Genomic DNA, 16,797 nt, shown 5'->3' with positions numbered 1-16,797 from the left:
GCCTGTGGCTATGCAATGTTTTCAGTCATCTCAAAGACAAGAGATTGGCCTTCACACTGAAACACAGGGCTAAAAGTCACATTCCTTTCCTCCAGAATTCACTTGAATTGTCAGAGACTCCAGAACATATGGTTAGGAAATGGGAGAAGTGTAAACATATTTTTTACTCTTAGTTCCAGCAGGTGCTTCAGTCCCCTTCTTCTATTCTAGCTACAAACACTTTGATATTCCTTCCTTGGTATATTCGTAGAGCTTGTCTGAATTGGCTTCACACCTGACAAGAAATTCTCTTAGAGCAACCAGATGTCTGAAGAACATTAACATAATGACACCTTTGAAACACCAGGCTCTGGTGTCTTAGGACACATCTAGTGCTACATCTGTTACCAATGTCTCATCTCTACTCCAGTGACTCATATTACCCAAAATTGTTCTTGGCACACCATCTCACCCTCCCTATGAAAATACAAAAACATTTCCATGTCTTCAAGTACCAAGTCCTATCCCTCTTGCCAGGCCTCAACAACTTGCAACAGGACATTTTTGACATTGATCCTTCCCAATTGTTAATCTACCTGAATATAATGAAAAGCAGTTTTCTCACAAGTGGGGAAATACCACAAGCATCACATGCCAGTACTTATTTGCTGCTGAGGGCTCTACAAAGAATTACAGGGTCCTTCACTCAGGAGAGAAACAAACCAATTTCACTTTGAACTTGATCCATGAGATGCTTTGGCCCAGTTTTGATTCTCACCACACTGGCAGTGTCCTCTGTCCCCAGTTTCAAGAGAGCAGGCAGAATGCACTTGGAGAGATAAAACTCTGGTTTTATGAACAGTCAGCTGTGGTATGAAGTAAATCAGAGTAATGATTCTCCCAGGAGTAGAGAGAACAGCAATCTCCACACTTCTCTGGGGTGAACACTTTCCTGGCTCAAATGGGAGAGCCAGCTGGAAATTCCTTCAGGTAAAGGTGGGAAGATGTGCTCCAAGCAGGAGTCCAACCATTTAGCTCCTGATAACAAGAAGTCTCCCAACTCTATGAAAAAGAACGGATTTAAGTAGCTCTAAAAACAATCTTCTGCAGTTGAAGTGAATTTATTTCAGACCAAAGCAAGTTTTAAGACAAATGTGTCCTAGACAAGTGACTCTACAGTAGCCAGCAGAACAGCTACCCTGTGTACTGGCCATTTCTAGGAAGGAAACTATGGAAACAGCAGGAGGAAAAACTCCAGAGAGGCATCCCCCAGGGTAAGGCTGTGACACAAGGAGGCCAAGAAATTGTTCCACTGACTGTGCATGATTCATTTGGCATGATTCCTAGCATGGCAGTGCTGTGTGGGCACTCTGAGAGCCACACATCTGTCTCCATCTCATTACTCTTTGTCCAAAAATGTGTCTGGACACGCACATTCCATCTGCACAGAACAACCAGCTGAGCCAGGATCACAACTCCCAGCAGTGCCTGTGCTGACCTGCAAGCACATCTCAGGGAGCAGGAGAGGACCACACACAATTGGCAGGACACTGCACTTTGCTTGACACTGAATTGTGGCTTAAAGGCCAAGCAACATTTGCTACAGGATTAACTTTAGTCAAGACCTCAGAATGACTCCGGGATCTAATGATGGCTCTGTCAACTGCATGCAAAAGCTGCACATGCTAATGTAGCCTAAGCCACAGGAAAACAAAGAAGTAACTGATTTTTATTTTCAAACCAGATGGAAAACCAAATTCTATTGCATAAAAATTCACCATTTGGCAAAAGGAAACAACAATAAGAATACTGAGATCATCACACACTGAGATCAGAGGATGTGAGTGGCTAAAATAAAGATGTTGCAAGTACAAGTTTGCAGGTTATTTACTCCACTTTTATCAAGGATGTTTAATCTCCATTTTTCACCCCCTAAAGTGGCAGGGGGGAACAGAGGAGGGACATTGTCGAATGTCCTCATGCATGTTATTTGTACTTTTGATTCCCACCAAGCAAGCACCAACTTCAAATCCAAATCACTGGTGACAGCAGTGTGATAGGAGCTCTTCCTTGCTGTTCTACAGAGTAGCAAACAGGCTGACAGAAATCACCTGCCCCTGAAAAGCAATGTTCTTGGCCAAATTTCTATCATAAGACTTAGAAAATACACACTTTAAAAATTCATTCCTACAGAATATCTTGTTCCATGCTGATGAAAACCAGTTGTCCACTATAAGAAATATACTTTGGGAAAAGCAAGTTCATAAAAACTGGTAATCTAACAAGTGTCCTCATAGTTCCAGGATGTAGAAAATAATCAATCCCATTAAACTGTGCCCTTTCTTTAATGAAAGCAGGCACTCTTTTAAATGTCCTGCTAGCATGTTCTGCATGAGGATTTTTAAGTTATCTCCCTTGCTCGCCAAAAGCAATTCAGGTTTAGTCAAATGACCAGCCTTTCCCCAAAAATGTTCACTTACCATCCAGAAAAGGGTTCCAATGGCAAACTCAGAATAATGCTCTATAGTAGACAGTACACTGAATATTAAACAAATCAGCACCAGGAGAAATCTGTGAAAAGAAAACAGTGTTTAGTGACTTGTCAAGTTGAACTGTAAATCTATATCTAGTTTTTTCTCTCTCTCATTCACATAATTTTTTTATCACAAATTCTACATGTTTAATCAGTCAATTCTTCCTACTCAAATGAATATCATCATTTTGCATTCATTCAGCTTTCAGAAACATGGAATAAAAAATGACAGGAAGACTGAACACAGTAAATCAATAGGTAAAGTTCACATTATCAAGTATATTTCTCAGGGAAGGTTGTCATAGTGAATGTTTCATGTTTCACTGATTGCTGTACAACTTAACAGAGACACAAACTACACTCAGTGGGTTTTGGTAGCTTTTACATGAAAATTACAGGTGGAAAAGCTTATCAGGAAGGGGAAAAACTCTTGTACTACCTAGAGACCAGTGACAAGATGAATTCCTTGGGAGTTTATCCACGGTCTTGCCCCAGTGGACATTTTTATCAGTGTTCCAGAGGAAGAGATGAAATGCACCTCATCAAGCCCACAGCTGACACAAGCCCAGGAGTTTGGTCACTAAGCTTGAGGGCAGAGCCCCTGGTTAGTGGTGCCTGCACAGGCTACAGAACAGACAAACAGGAATCTCCTAAAACTTGACAGGAACAAACCTCAAGTCCTACACAAAGCATGGGGAACAAGACTGACCCATGTCCCCCTGACCTCCCTTCCCTAATTCCCAGCTCCTGTGCCTCCCTCCCTCACACATGTCCAACAGCAAAGAGGGGTAGGGAATGCAGGGTTGTGGTCAGACTACAACACTTTGTCTCTGCCCCTTCTCCCTCCTCCTCACACTGCTCCCCTGCTGCATTGTGGGCCCTTCCATTAGTTGCAGTCCTTCAGGATAAACATTCCCTAGGGGCTGCAGGGAATTTCTGCTCTGGGACCTGTAGCCCCTTATCCCCCTTCCTCCTGCTTCTCTCGCCGTGGTGCTCAGAGGTTGTTTCTCACTCTTGTTTTTCCCTCTCTTCTCAAAGCCCACGCTGTGCTTTTCTCCTTTCCCCAGGAGCTTTTCCCCCTAAAGCTGGGGGCTCAGCAGTCATGTATCCACACAGATATAAAGGAGCACATGATACAGAATCCCAGAATGAGTTAGCTTGGAAAAGGCCTCAAAGATCATTGATTCAAAACATCAACCCAACAATCCCAGGTCCGCCACAAAACCCTGAGTGTCCATCTACATGTTTTTCAAATACTTCCAAGGATGGTGATTCTACCACTTCCCTGGGCAGCCTGTTCCACTTATTTACTCACAGATGCACTTCATATGTATAGATCTATATATCTACAGAGACAAAGTTCTCACAACACGGATACAGGAGAGAAAATCTACTACATAAAACTGCTAGGATATGGAAAAGTCCCAAAACCTGTTTGCCTCATTACCTCAGAGGGTAGGCTGAGCCAATATTCTATATGCAGCACATCCAAACCATGACTAGAACCAGGAAAAATGGGACAATGTTGATATCTATGGAGCCCTTCAGCTTTCCTTTTTCTGTTTTTAGAATGCCTCAGAGTTTTAGACTGCCTTAGGAACCCCAGGAACACTGGAAACAATTCTTTGGTATGTTTGGTCTTATCATTCACACACTGCGAGGAAATTGCATGTGCTAACACAGGCAAGGAGAGACAGTTGTTTCTCAGCTGCCACACAGACAACAGCTGACCTCTTCTAAAACTGGATCTGAAGTTATAAAAACAAAAGGTCCTGCTTCCTTTCATCTGGCTTTGGAAGGACTCTGACACTATCTAACCACAAGTGGAGATTTGAGAACATCAGGACCACCATTAATAAACAGATTTCCTAAGTAGTGGTTAGTGCTCTACATGGACAATTGTCTCTGAATCAAGTTTGCATTTCTTCAATATTTACCTATCCTGATCCACAATATAAGAGAAAAGGGATCCAGATAATCCATCTTATTATTACACAAGGGTAACAGCACCTTTAGCTCAGGACAGATCTCAGCCACACTCTCATGGTTTATGAGTTCCCCAACCTTCTCTTCTGGTTTTATATATTGAAATTCTCTCTATTTTTTTTTTCCCATTTCCAAATCACACACTAAAACCATTCAAAGGACCCTTTAAATTCACTTAATTTATGGTACTATATCCTCTGGCCAGTGAGTGTCACTCCTTCCCAATGAATAGCAAGGGCAGCTCACAGGAGCTCAGTACAAATTCAGCTGCACTGGGGACAAAGTCAAAAGACAAGCACAGATTAATGACTTACTGAGGGCATCAAAAACAGCAACAACCACAAAAGAACAAAACAAAATGACCCTCATAAAACCCCCAATCAACAAAGCAAAAGAAAAAAAAAAAAACCCATAAAATTAAAAGAACATCCCAAAACAAACAAAAAAAAATCCCTGCTGTGGGCAGGCTGTCATCTCCATGGGGACACAGCAACCTGCTGAAGTAAGAGGGAATGGAAGAACATAATTACTACTCTGGAACAAACAAGGAAGTAGATCTGCCTGTCCTTTACTGGAATTGCTAAGAAACTTCATTTGAGACAGGTGAGGGACAGTTTCTGGTGTTCTCAGCCAGAGTTAGATAGACTTAAGAAGGTAAAAATAACAGGAGTGTGTCAAGGTGGATACAAAACCAAATACAAGGCCAAAATGGTTCTCATCCAGGCAGTGATCTCATAGTACATAACCACCCAACCCAGGCAGCAGTTCATGGATGGACACACCCTCAGTATGAAGAACCTGGGACTGCTTTCCCCTTGGATTTGTGTGTCTAAAGGGGGAGGCAGGACAGGGCTGGAGCTGAGAGCCCTGAGGTGCCATTCAGGACCCCTGGTTTACACAGCAGCCCCACAGCCAGAGTTTAGCCATGGCTGGTGATGTCCCTGTGTGCAATTACAGCAGGAGGAAAAAAGCTTGAGTGAGTGCCAAATTCCCTGTAAAGAGCTGGATGCATGGTGCCACAGGCAAACCCTTATCAAGGCTCCTCCCTGAACACCTCTGGGTTTGTCTCAGGGTCTCACTGCAGGTGATGGTTAGAGGGACAAGCTGTCCCTCAAAGGCAGTGGCAAAGTCTACCACTTGTCAGCAAGTGCCAAACAGTTCCTGAGTCTCCCTAAATATTTCTGATTGGATTTCTGGGATACCTATGGGTAAGGCAAGTGGATGGGAGCGTGTTTCATATTACTAGCTTGGGGTGAAGCTACTTAAAGCTTGTCATGTGGCAATTTCCTTTCCCCACCAGCTCCAGCCTGGCTTCCTCGTGTTGCCCCTGCTATCGATACTCTCTTCTGCAAAGGACAATTCTCTGTGCTGGAAGGGTGAGAAAACAGGGCCTGATTGTTTACTTGCTTGCAGGGAGTTATTTGCATCCACAGAGAACAATTTCACCCACTGGCAGCTGTTCAGTTCCTAAAAGCAGGAAGTTAAAAGGCAGAGATATAAATAATTACCAACTAGTAGAGCTGGTCTACTCTTTCCTATCCTAAAGGAACTGAGGTTCTCCTTTCTAGTCCTTTGTTCTCTTTCATTCTTTCTGTGATTCTTGAGGATGCTGAGCCACAACCTGAGCTGTTACTTCCGCAAATACTTTTTTCCCTTTTCTGCCACTGAGCTACTAAAAATAGTGAAGTATCTCCTCTCAAAACACCTGTCTTTCTTTTCCAACTTTTTTTTTTCTGAAGATGAAAATTTATTCCTGATCACCTATTTGCAGACTCTTCATCATTCTCTCTTTGAGCAGAAAGAAAAAAAATTTACCTATCAGAGGAAAGAGGAGTATGTGAGAACTTCCCCTCTGGTTTCAGATTCTCGCCTAACACCGTTCACACTTACAGAAGATGAAGTGTCATGCTCTTCCAAGAGACATCTTGTCAATGTGAACAAAATTTTAGTATTTCTTGACTTCTCCTCAATTCCTTAAGCCTCAGGTATACACACAAATACAACTGCTTTGTCATCAATGCTTTTAGACCATCATCCTTAAATCTGTCCCATGTGTTAACCAGATTAAAGAGGCAGTCCTGTTAAAGGCTTCAAATTATTGCTTCTTTATGTTCTGGTCCTCATAAACATTGCTTCCTTTTGGAGAGTAGCTGGCGTGACTGGAAACATGTTTCTGTTGCTGTTGTAGCCAGGGACAATTTCTGTTTAATAGATTTATTGACCATGAGCACACTTCACTGAAGCCTACAAACACTGGGAACTAGGAGGTTAACTTAACACTGAGAGCAAAATGATGTCAAGCACTTTCTCCAGGGTGAACCTTTCAAAGGTCATGCTGTAAGAAACTTATTTTCCATGGAAGACAAGCCTAATGGAAGTTCTTAAGTAGGAGTAGTCATAATTCCTCCTTTTAAGTTTTGCAGCAAATAATTCCATTTCTAGCAAAAACTGTGCACGTGGGGCTTTGTGTTTTATCTCCTGCAGATAAGTGTACTTGAAGTGCTGATTTACCAGATGCTCGTGGGAATGTTATCTCTTGGACAACAAAAAAGGGATGGGTGGGGAGGGAACAAACTTGTAAATTCACAGATGGAGATATACTCCTTGGCAACCAAGCACAAAACAGTAGCTTTGTGGCCTTCTGGGCTTTACCAAACTTTGTTGACTCTGCAAAGGTTTTTTTAGAGAAAAAAGCACTTTTAGAAAAATATGAGCTCTATAATGAAAGCAAAACAACAAAAATTGTTATGGAAAAGCTATTGAAACCCATGCTCTGTAGAACTGAGAGTCCTGGACAGTGGGTTGCTGACGATTTTAACACAACCAGATGTGTCCTGTTCCTTCCTCAAAACTGAGTTACTGTGCCTCTCTTCACTCTCTGAAAGCCCTCCAGGTAGATAACTACAAATGGCTTCTACATGGTCCACTTGAAAGTACATGGAAATCCTGCCTTTTAGATTCTTTAGATAATCCTTTATTCTATCTGCTACTTTCTCCAGAAGCTTTGAGCAGCCTGCTTTAGTGGAAGGTGTCCCTGCCCATGGCAGGGGGTAGAATTCAATGATCTGTATGGTCCCTTCCAACACAAACTGTCCCAAGAGTTTAAGAAACTAAGCCAAAGTTACAGCCTACTATCACAGTAGGGGAGAAGAAATGCAGTTGCTTCATCTGGACTTAAATTAAAAGAAAAATTGACTAAATTTAGGCTAATATGTCCAAGTAAATCTATGTGCAACTACACCCATTGGAGTTTCAGCTTTTTTCTGGATGACAGACTACAGAGTTGTCTAAAGGAGACCAAAAGCTCTAAGTCAGCCTGTTGTTAGGGACAATAAATGAGTTTAGCAAACAGAAAATTCTTTGAGGGGCTCCAGCAGCATGGGCTGCTTTCTATTTTAACTGGTCATTTTGTGGCAGGAAAACTAAGGAGAGCATTTTTTCTTTTTTCATACTCTAAAAGTGCATGTTCTCATTCCTGAGAGAATGAAACACTTTCTTCTAAATGGGGCTCCACTGTCTCATGTTGAACAGCCATGTGCTTCTGAAAAACATTCCTGCTGGTGTGAATAAAACCTCACTCCTGGTCCTTACATTTTTTTGTTATCCAAAGGAGTTTCTAGGTCAAGAAGAGAAGGTTGTCCCCCTGCCTTTGTGGGCAAGTTTTGATGTCCCTCAGTTCTCTCATAAATCTGTTTCCAGGCTCCTGAGGTTTGATGTGTCTTTGAAAGGTCCTGTGCTTATCCATATGTGATCATACACAAATTAGAGTTGGTTGGAAATTTTGGTACAGGGACAATTTTTCTGCTGAAAATACCAATCTGTTAAAATTAGAAATAGTCTGGGAATGTGCTGGTTTCAGCAGAAGTGGAGAAGGAGACCCAGACACGTTTTAATGCAAACCTGCCTAGCTTTGGACTCTACTAACAGGGAGCATGCCTAGCAGAGAATTTGGCCATATCTGATTTTCTTTTTCTACCCCAGAATAAAATATTTTCAGAGCTTTGAAGTCCTTAACCAAAGGAAGGTCCCACCTACTGCATGGCTATACTGAGGATATCTGTTTTTCAGCTGTCTCTTCTGAGTGGCACCCAGAAATGCCCAATAGCCCCATTGCACATAATATGAAGTTGCCTTCCTGGTTCCTATCAGAAATAATAAGTCAATATTTCTACACCACCAAGGGAATTTAAAACTTCACTTACAAATAGTGAAATTACCTGCATATACAGAATTCATCACAAACAGGGCTGGATCAACAGCTAAAACCAATTCTGTTCAAACCACAGCATGAGGCACACATCCTTCAAAAAAATATCCCAGATGAAACCAACTTTCTGGATCTACTGACCCAAGCTGTTGGATGGTATTTATAAAACATCACAGTTCCATTAGTAATGAGCACTTCACATTTCCAAACATTTGACAGCCTAACTTAATTGCTGTTCTTCAAAGAGCACTAAGATTTGGATTTTGCTTTTTCTATGAGTTTTTCTGGCAGTACTTCAGAACTGACAAATTGTATTCATGAATCCCTTACAATCACCCAGAGCACTGATCTTACTGAAACCTTCTATTTAATGCCCTGCCTTTCCTGGGATTTAAGCTCCTTGATTCCACTGAGTGCCCATTTCTTCCACTGACGTCTGTGCCTCTGTGTTTCTCTTGTTTTTATCTTTGCATGTCTTGCAATCTTCCCTTCTGATTCTACAGCTAAGACTTTCTAGATGAGACATAATCAGTTCTTTAAACAGTGACAAAACCAGTCCATCATCATGACTTCAGTGTTGATGATTCTGATACTTTTATCACCAACCTTGACTGTAACACAAAAGTCAGTAGGTTTTGGCATTGATTTAGGACACACCTCCAAGGGAACAGGAAATTCCAACCACCATTCAAAATGCAACACCAGCTTCCCCATAGTACTCACATTAAATAATGTCTCTTGGGTTCAGAATAAGGAAAGGGAAAGAACAAATGTATATAATGATGCTGTGAAAATACATCCGCTGAGTTAATGCCAGCTTGATCATCACTTTTCTTCTTGAATTTGGTACCGTGTGGAGTCCTCAAGTTCATGAGCAATTGTAACATTAATACCAAGGAATATCTTTTTATTTTGCTGGTTTCTGTAAGAACAGAGGGGGTTTTTTTCCACAAAAGCATAACCAAATTCCATCAACAGCACCATAGCAATGTCAGGCTACAGTATTTGTTTTCACTACAGAAACAACATTAGCCTGTGGGGGCAGATGTTAATGTATATTAATTGCTCAGATTATTACAAAATTGAGCTTCTGGAATAAGATGGATTGAATTTCTTACAGAAATGACGGAAAAAGTCATCAATAATTCAAAAAATTAAAATAGAACTTACTCATGCTGTGGCTTTGTGCCCTGTGGTTAGGTGACGGTGCCTAACACAAAGTACTCCCAGATCCAAGTTCTTCCTCAGGAGCTTTCCTAACATCTCTCTCCTGAAAAGACTCCTTGGTGCCAAACAATCTAAAGGACCTTAAAGTGAAGTGTTCTCATCTTGGGGACATTAATTTCTGCCTCCTCTAGACAAATGTCTGTTTTAACCAAATGAGAAGAAGCACGATATCTCTGACATGTCTCATCCCCTGTCGATGTCAGCTGGAACTCGCCAGCTGGCTCAAAGGTTTTTGGTAAGGCCCTTTTGGATAGACACACTCAGACAGTGTGGTTGCAGAAACCTCATTTCCATAGGAAGAGAGGTTAAAAATTAATAACTACCTCCATGTATTTTTAGAACAACCAAATCCTGGAACTTTACAGAACCCTAATGACAATTTTCTTTAATATAAGTGTACCTGCATTAGCAACTTCAGCCATTCCACCACCTCATCCATGCACCTCTAAGGAGCAAGAGAAACACCCTACTTTAATGAATAAGTTTCTTCTCTTCAATACTGCTCCTCTTTTGGTACCTGAAGCTTGTCATCAGAGATATCTGCTTAGTACCTCTCAGTAATTAGTACACAGATGAAAAGCAGCCATTGTATGTCTAAACTGAAAACTTTGTCAGTGACATTTCTATACAAAATTCCAAATAAGTAACTGTTATGCTGGCAAGAAACATCCTAAACACAATAAGTAATGATTAATAATAATAATAATAATAATAAGCCTTACTCTTATGAAAGTACACCATGTCCAGAATTAAGCTGTGACATCAAGGTCAAAGCCAGAATCTCAAAAGCAACCATGTGCTTGTAATTACTCTGAACTTTAGTTGTTGCTTGTGTTGGTCATATTACAATCACATCATTGGAAAAAGCAAAATATCTGCTTGCATTCTAGAGATAATTGTGGAAAGGACAGAAATGGGAATTTGACAGTCCCTTTGAGATAAACAGTTATAAATAATGGGTTATATGCTTCATTTCCAGATAAAAACAGGAGCTGGAGAACACTGTGCTAACTTATTTCAGTTCACTAAAGAGCTGCTACACTCAAAGAATCAAAATATATGCAGGCAAGTGCCCCATTAAATGGAACCACTAGACCCTTACATTTTTTGCCTTTTAAAGTTCTTTACATCAGCAACAGTTGTATGCCAAACAAAAATGGAATATCAGCCAGAATGGTGGCTCTGAACTTCTGAAATTGCATTAACAGAACACAACTAGCACTTCTTACATGGAATTGGAGGAGGTAAAAAAACCTGAGAAAGCAAAGTTTGAGGAGAAACAATAATAGGAAAAAAATCGCAATTTTTAATTTGTCCAAATAATCAGAACTCACTTGTTTATGTATTACTCACAGTGACACAGACATTGGTAGACAGAATCTTTTCTGAAGGAAAAAATCCTCTGCTGACTAGCCCCCCCTTTTATAAACATGTTTTTTGATCTTTTTTGTACTTTCCTCATGAAGTCTTAAGTCCGTGGTGTTATTGGATGCTGTTCACATTTTTGGAAGGATCAGGCACTTTTAATTATTCAGCAGTAATTGTTCAGTTGGGTTTTTTTTTCAACAAGCTGCCAGGAACAGGTACGTGTGTCCGTGTATGTGTGTTTGTTTTGATGTGTGTGTGCACATGTGCTTCTCTTTGAAGGAGCTGGTGGAGTCAGGAGGAGGAGAGGGGTAACAAAGTAAATCTAGGGCATGTTTTCATAAAAAACTGAGCCCTGAACACCACAGCTCTCTGGTGGGAAAAAAAAAAAAAAAAAAAAAAAAAAGAAAGAGAACTTTGCCTCATTCCATTCCAGTCTTGGCCAACTGTGTTAGTGCTGGTTGCAGCCCCACTAGACCACTTGCTGACAAGCTGCAACTCCTTAAGGTCCCAAAAGCTCCTCATTTCCTGCTGATCTAGATTCCTGCCATGTCAGGGAGCTGATGAAGCATAGGAGGGCTCCAGCGAGTGCCAGAAGAAACACGAGTTGTGCAGCAGAAATGTGTGGCCAGAAGAGAAGAAGGGAAGGTGACAGAGGGGCACCAAGACCTTTTGGCACTGGTAAACCACTCTGCCAGCTCTTGGGAAACCATACTCTAGGGAAGACATTTTCCCTGTCTACCACACAATTCCCAAAGACAGGCAGCATCCCATAGGAACATTTTGGAGCAACAGCCATTACCCTCTCTAAGTCACCATTTGGAGGAGTTGTTTCCCCAGAAATCTCAAGGCAGCCTGCAGAGCAGACTTTATGGCTACCCAAAATCTGCCTTTATGAAATGCTGTGCAGTCAAACCAGGTGGTCTGCAGTATTTGCCAGATGATTTGCAATGTTACTTTGCAATTATTGTACACAATTTTATATGAAATTCAACGAGTAATTTTGATCCACTGAGAAAACAAGAGTGGGGAAGTGTTTCAAGGCGCTTCATGTGCAGTACTAACCTGACTGAAGACCATCCACTCTTTCCCACTGGGATAGGCTTCTGCTGGTGTCAGAAGCTGAACTGGCTATCCAGGTGTAACTCCAGGTTTAACCATCAAAGGACAATTTCAGCTGGCAGGAGCAAGCTGAGTGCTGGAGGTGGATGAGAGGAGCAGAACCCACGCTGGCTTGTTAGCAATGAGCTGTTAGATAGCTCACCTCATCCCAATGGAGGTTATGGCATACAAAGGCTGCTCTAACTTTTGAATGAGAGCAAGGTCTAACACTCATTTAACAAGTGGCCAAACCAGCACAAAGTGACCTGGAACAGCTGCAAGTTCTCACTTAAGCTTTTGCAGCGTTACACAGCAAGAAAATGGCAGGCCTGAGAACACAGTTAAGAGTCCCTGTCCTGGACCTCCCCCTTGCCTTGGACCTGCCTCCACTCCCAGCCAGCCTGTGGTTTCTCCAGTGCCTGACAGCAGCCCGTCCAGCTGTGCTGACTCCAGAGGTGATGTGACATCCATTTGCTAAGAACTGGACTGGGACCAACAGCTCCTTTTGTATCTCCCCACCGCCATCACTGCTTCTTCTATTGAACTATTGACTTGGACAAGATTCAAATTAGTTGCCTGTGGGTGAAAGGTTCCTTGTCCCATCATGAATTCCACACCCCCGCTTTCCCTAGCTCCCAGCTGTTATGTCCCACCCCTCTTCCTCCCGGTAGCTCTCTGAGCTTCTTGACCAATTTCAGCTGTCCCTTTTGTGCCTGTATCCAGCTTTCTGATCTCCACAAACTATTTTTCCTCTTTCCTTTGTGCCTCCTGCTTAAGTCAGATTCTTTTTGTTCTTGAGCTATTCTGCTCTTGTATTGTTTTCCTCCAGTTTCAGCATCACTGGCACCAGCCTCAGCTTCCACCACACCACGTGGACCTCAGTGTCTCAGTCCCAGGTTCTCCTTCCTCCCTCCTTCACCATTCTCAGTGTTAGCCAGTTGTCCTGCTCCCTCACTTCTTAGTCCAAAGGAACCCAGGTTCCCTCTAAGTCTCTGGCTTTTTAACTGAAAAATTCATCTACCCATGAAAGAGCAGCACAAAAGACCAAAGTTAGCAGTCCCTGCATGCTCCAGAGAAATGGAAAAGATAAGAAAAGGGGGTAGGACTGCAGTGAGCAGGGTGTAACTGAGGGGGAAAACACTGGATCGTGGGCACACTCAGGGGTTTCCTGCCTGGAACCCACACTGCGACATCACCTCGGGCTGACACAAGGTGGCCTCTGTGGCTCACAGAACGGTGATAAGTGACAGCCAGCCAGGTGGACACAACATTCCAGCCTACGGTGGAGCCATTCCAGCAGTCACTAAATGGATGTAGGCTTCAGAAATATATCCATCCCATAAGTAAGACTCCACTGCAATTAAATGATTTAAATGTGTAGGTTTGCCAAGTAAGGTCACTGCCATAAATAATTCATCACATGTTGTATTTTTCTTTCAAGAAACAAAATATGAGGGTTATACCCTAATTCCTGACATTTGGATGTGATTTAAGCAAGTGCATAGCTGAGTTTAGAAATTAATCCAAGCCAGGCACATACTGCTTTTTCTGGACTGAGGACCTCACAGCAAATAGCTGGGCTCTAACACAGGTGATCTCCAACACCCCGAGGCCCTTACACAGCCACAGGAATTGCAGGGTTTGGATCAATACATTGCCAGTTCATGGAGCAGCTGCTTCTCAAGGTCTCAGCTCTTGCTAATGAAATCCTCTACTCTACTGGGCTTTTTGGAAGTGAAGTATTTCACAGTCCTAAACCAGCAAATGAGAAAGTTTTCAAGACCAGCGGGAAGGATTCTCAGTAAACCCACTCACCCCTTCAAACATTTTGGTTTGAAACCATAATTTCAACTTCCACTAAAACTCCAATAACTCCACTAAAATAATACAAATACTAGATTCAGTTAGGCAAAAATAATTCCCTTTTCTAACACTGTCATGAAGTTCCATAAGAACCCTGAGCTTATTCCCTTAAAAGAAAATGTCTACAAGTGTTACCAGTGATTATCTTGGTAATTTCAGAATGAGAAGAGGTCACCTCCTAGAGCACTTGCTGTTCCCTCACCTTGCCTGGTTTTGGACAGTCAGGCTCTTTCTAGCAGAACTGACTCCAGAACAGAACAGATTCCAGTCCCTCTTGGACAGAGAGTTCCCCCAACTCTGTAAATAAATTGTCTGATCTTTGTGGCACATGAAGGACAGAAGGGACTGAGCACATCCAGCTCCTCTAGGCTACACAAATATCAGCCATGTACTTGAAAGTTTGGATTTGTTAGGAAAATAGTCATAATCATCACCATCAATCAGCTGCACTTAAGTTACCTCCAAACCCACACATAAAACACAGGAAGCTGTTTTATGAATTACAGGTTGTTCCAATTATAAAATTAAGAGTATTTTAGATTAGTATTTTATTTTTTAACAATGTTTTGCAGTAATGATATATAATCTTATAAGGCATGCTCTTTCCAAAAGAGAAACTTGTTATTTAAATGAACACATCATGTAGTTACGGGGATAATTATTAGCAAAAATATCCTTCAGACAAAATGCTTGCCAAAAGCTGTTTCAAATGTTTCTTTCCTAGAAGCCTCAAAGACAAATAACTTTTAAGAGCACTCATTTACATATTCTTTCATGTAAATGGTAGGAATCCTTAAAAAAACTGTTGCTGTTAGTATTACCAGTCTTTTATTTTCTACTGAGGGGGTGTATAGATTTTTTTGCTTTATTTTAATGCCCATTCCAGAATAAAAAAGTGCATATTAAAGGTTAGCCTCAGTTGGGGATTAAAGTAACACAGATGATGAAACAAATGAATTTTAGCAAGATTTGTTGTCTCAACTAGGCTTAAATCATGACTATTCATATATTTAAATCTACACAAATCACATCTTTTTAGTCCTTAGAAATAAAGCATGCTATTAGCATAGTCCTTGAAAGATGCTTTATCTTTTTGCTTGGAGAAATTTCATTAATCAAAAAATCCTTTCAAAAATACATATATGATATCGTGGGGGGAAAGGAAGCAAGTATTAATGAGACTATTTTTATGCTAAATAGAAGGATTAGGGTTCATCCCTAGAATTACCATATATTTCTCTGGGCAGTTCCTTACTGCAGCCACTGATAGTGGGTTTTTTTCCCAAAATACAATCAATCAGGCCATAGTTTATCTATCTCAGACAAGCAGAGTAATTTCAACACTCTGCATTTCTTTAGGAAATATGCTAATGTTATAATAAAAGCAAGGCCTTTTGGCTCAGCTGGCCAGTAAAACTTGCTCTGGTCTCAGTGAGAGCACAACTGGACTCTTTCTACAGCTAAGATGACAAATTATCTTTCTGTTAAGCAGCATTTAGAACAGTAATTGAGGTCTTGCTAAGCTTGACAGATACCATAAGCAACCAAAGAAAACAGAAACAGCTGGATTAATATATCAACCACTGCTTTACAAGGGTAAATGGAAGCCTTAATTGCCTCCTTGCATGTACTACATACATGGTATAATGAAAAACATTTCACTAAGTTTGTACTCATTTCATGTTCACGACTATAAATCAATTCAAATTAGTAATCTTATATGTTTGTCTAACAAATTACTTGTTTTGGCTCTTTAACATAAGCAAAACAAACTTAAAAGAGCACAATGTGTCTCATCACAGCTGGACTTGCCACATCTGCTAAAAAATGCAGTGTCTGAAGCTGAACAGTGTAAAGCAGCTCAATCAGCAATCAGATCTGCCAGAAGCACAGAGGACTTACCCTCAGAAATTCCAAATATACATGTACATCCTTGAAAACAAAGATCATTTGAAGAATAAAAAGCCTTCCCTGGAAATGATTTTGCATAGAGTGGCTGATTCTTTGAGGACCTGGCTTTTCCACTGCCTTGAGAGGATTACTCACGGAACAGGTTTTGAGCACAGGAGATCAAGTACTGATTCCTGACTGATTAAATGGCCAGTTTCAGATTTTTCTTACACCAAAGATCATGTGAAAATGTAGATACTTACACAGCAAAATGATAGATAAAACACTTCCACCCACTGGGCCTCTCCAGGAAGTTGTAGACCTGTCCCTGGGTGCTGGTTTTGGTCAGATATTGGCTCTGGAAGCACTCCGTGGTCCGGGTCCTGCCGGCTCCACCATCCGAGCAGGCTGCAGCCTTTGTGCCTTCCCCGGGGCTCTGGGGAATCCTGGCTCCCTTATCCATGGAGGGATCTGGATTCAGTGCCACAGGAGAATACTGCATGGTGCTGAGGTTCCCCCTGACTCCCAACAATGCTGCAGATCTGCTGTTTCCACTCAGAGTGCTCAGCTGGAGAGCGGAGCCTTGATCCTGCCCACGGTGGTTACACAGCGGGTACGCAGCAGTTTCTGCACCACCGCAGGACAT

General features: G+C 41.6%; 1 protein-coding gene across 1 annotated transcript in view; it reads right to left on the bottom strand.

Moving 5' to 3' along the window:
* Positions 1-16,797, bottom strand: part of LOC103819716 (potassium voltage-gated channel subfamily KQT member 1-like) — a 411,297-nt gene extending 394,500 nt beyond the window's left edge. Inside the window, exons 1-2 of the mRNA XM_030238669.2 lie at positions 16,415-16,797; positions 2,460-2,550 (exon numbers count right to left, since the gene is read on the bottom strand). Coding sequence (XP_030094529.1) covers positions 2,460-2,550; positions 16,415-16,797 — 474 coding nt within the window. The remainder of the gene's footprint in view (positions 1-2,459; positions 2,551-16,414) is intronic.

The sequence above is a fragment of the Serinus canaria genome, chromosome 1A (genome assembly GCF_022539315.1).
Source record: "Serinus canaria isolate serCan28SL12 chromosome 1A, serCan2020, whole genome shotgun sequence".
Lineage (NCBI taxonomy): Eukaryota > Metazoa > Chordata > Aves > Passeriformes > Fringillidae > Serinus > Serinus canaria.
Note: the sequence above shows the minus strand (reverse complement) of the source record. Positions and strands in the feature narration are given on the sequence as shown.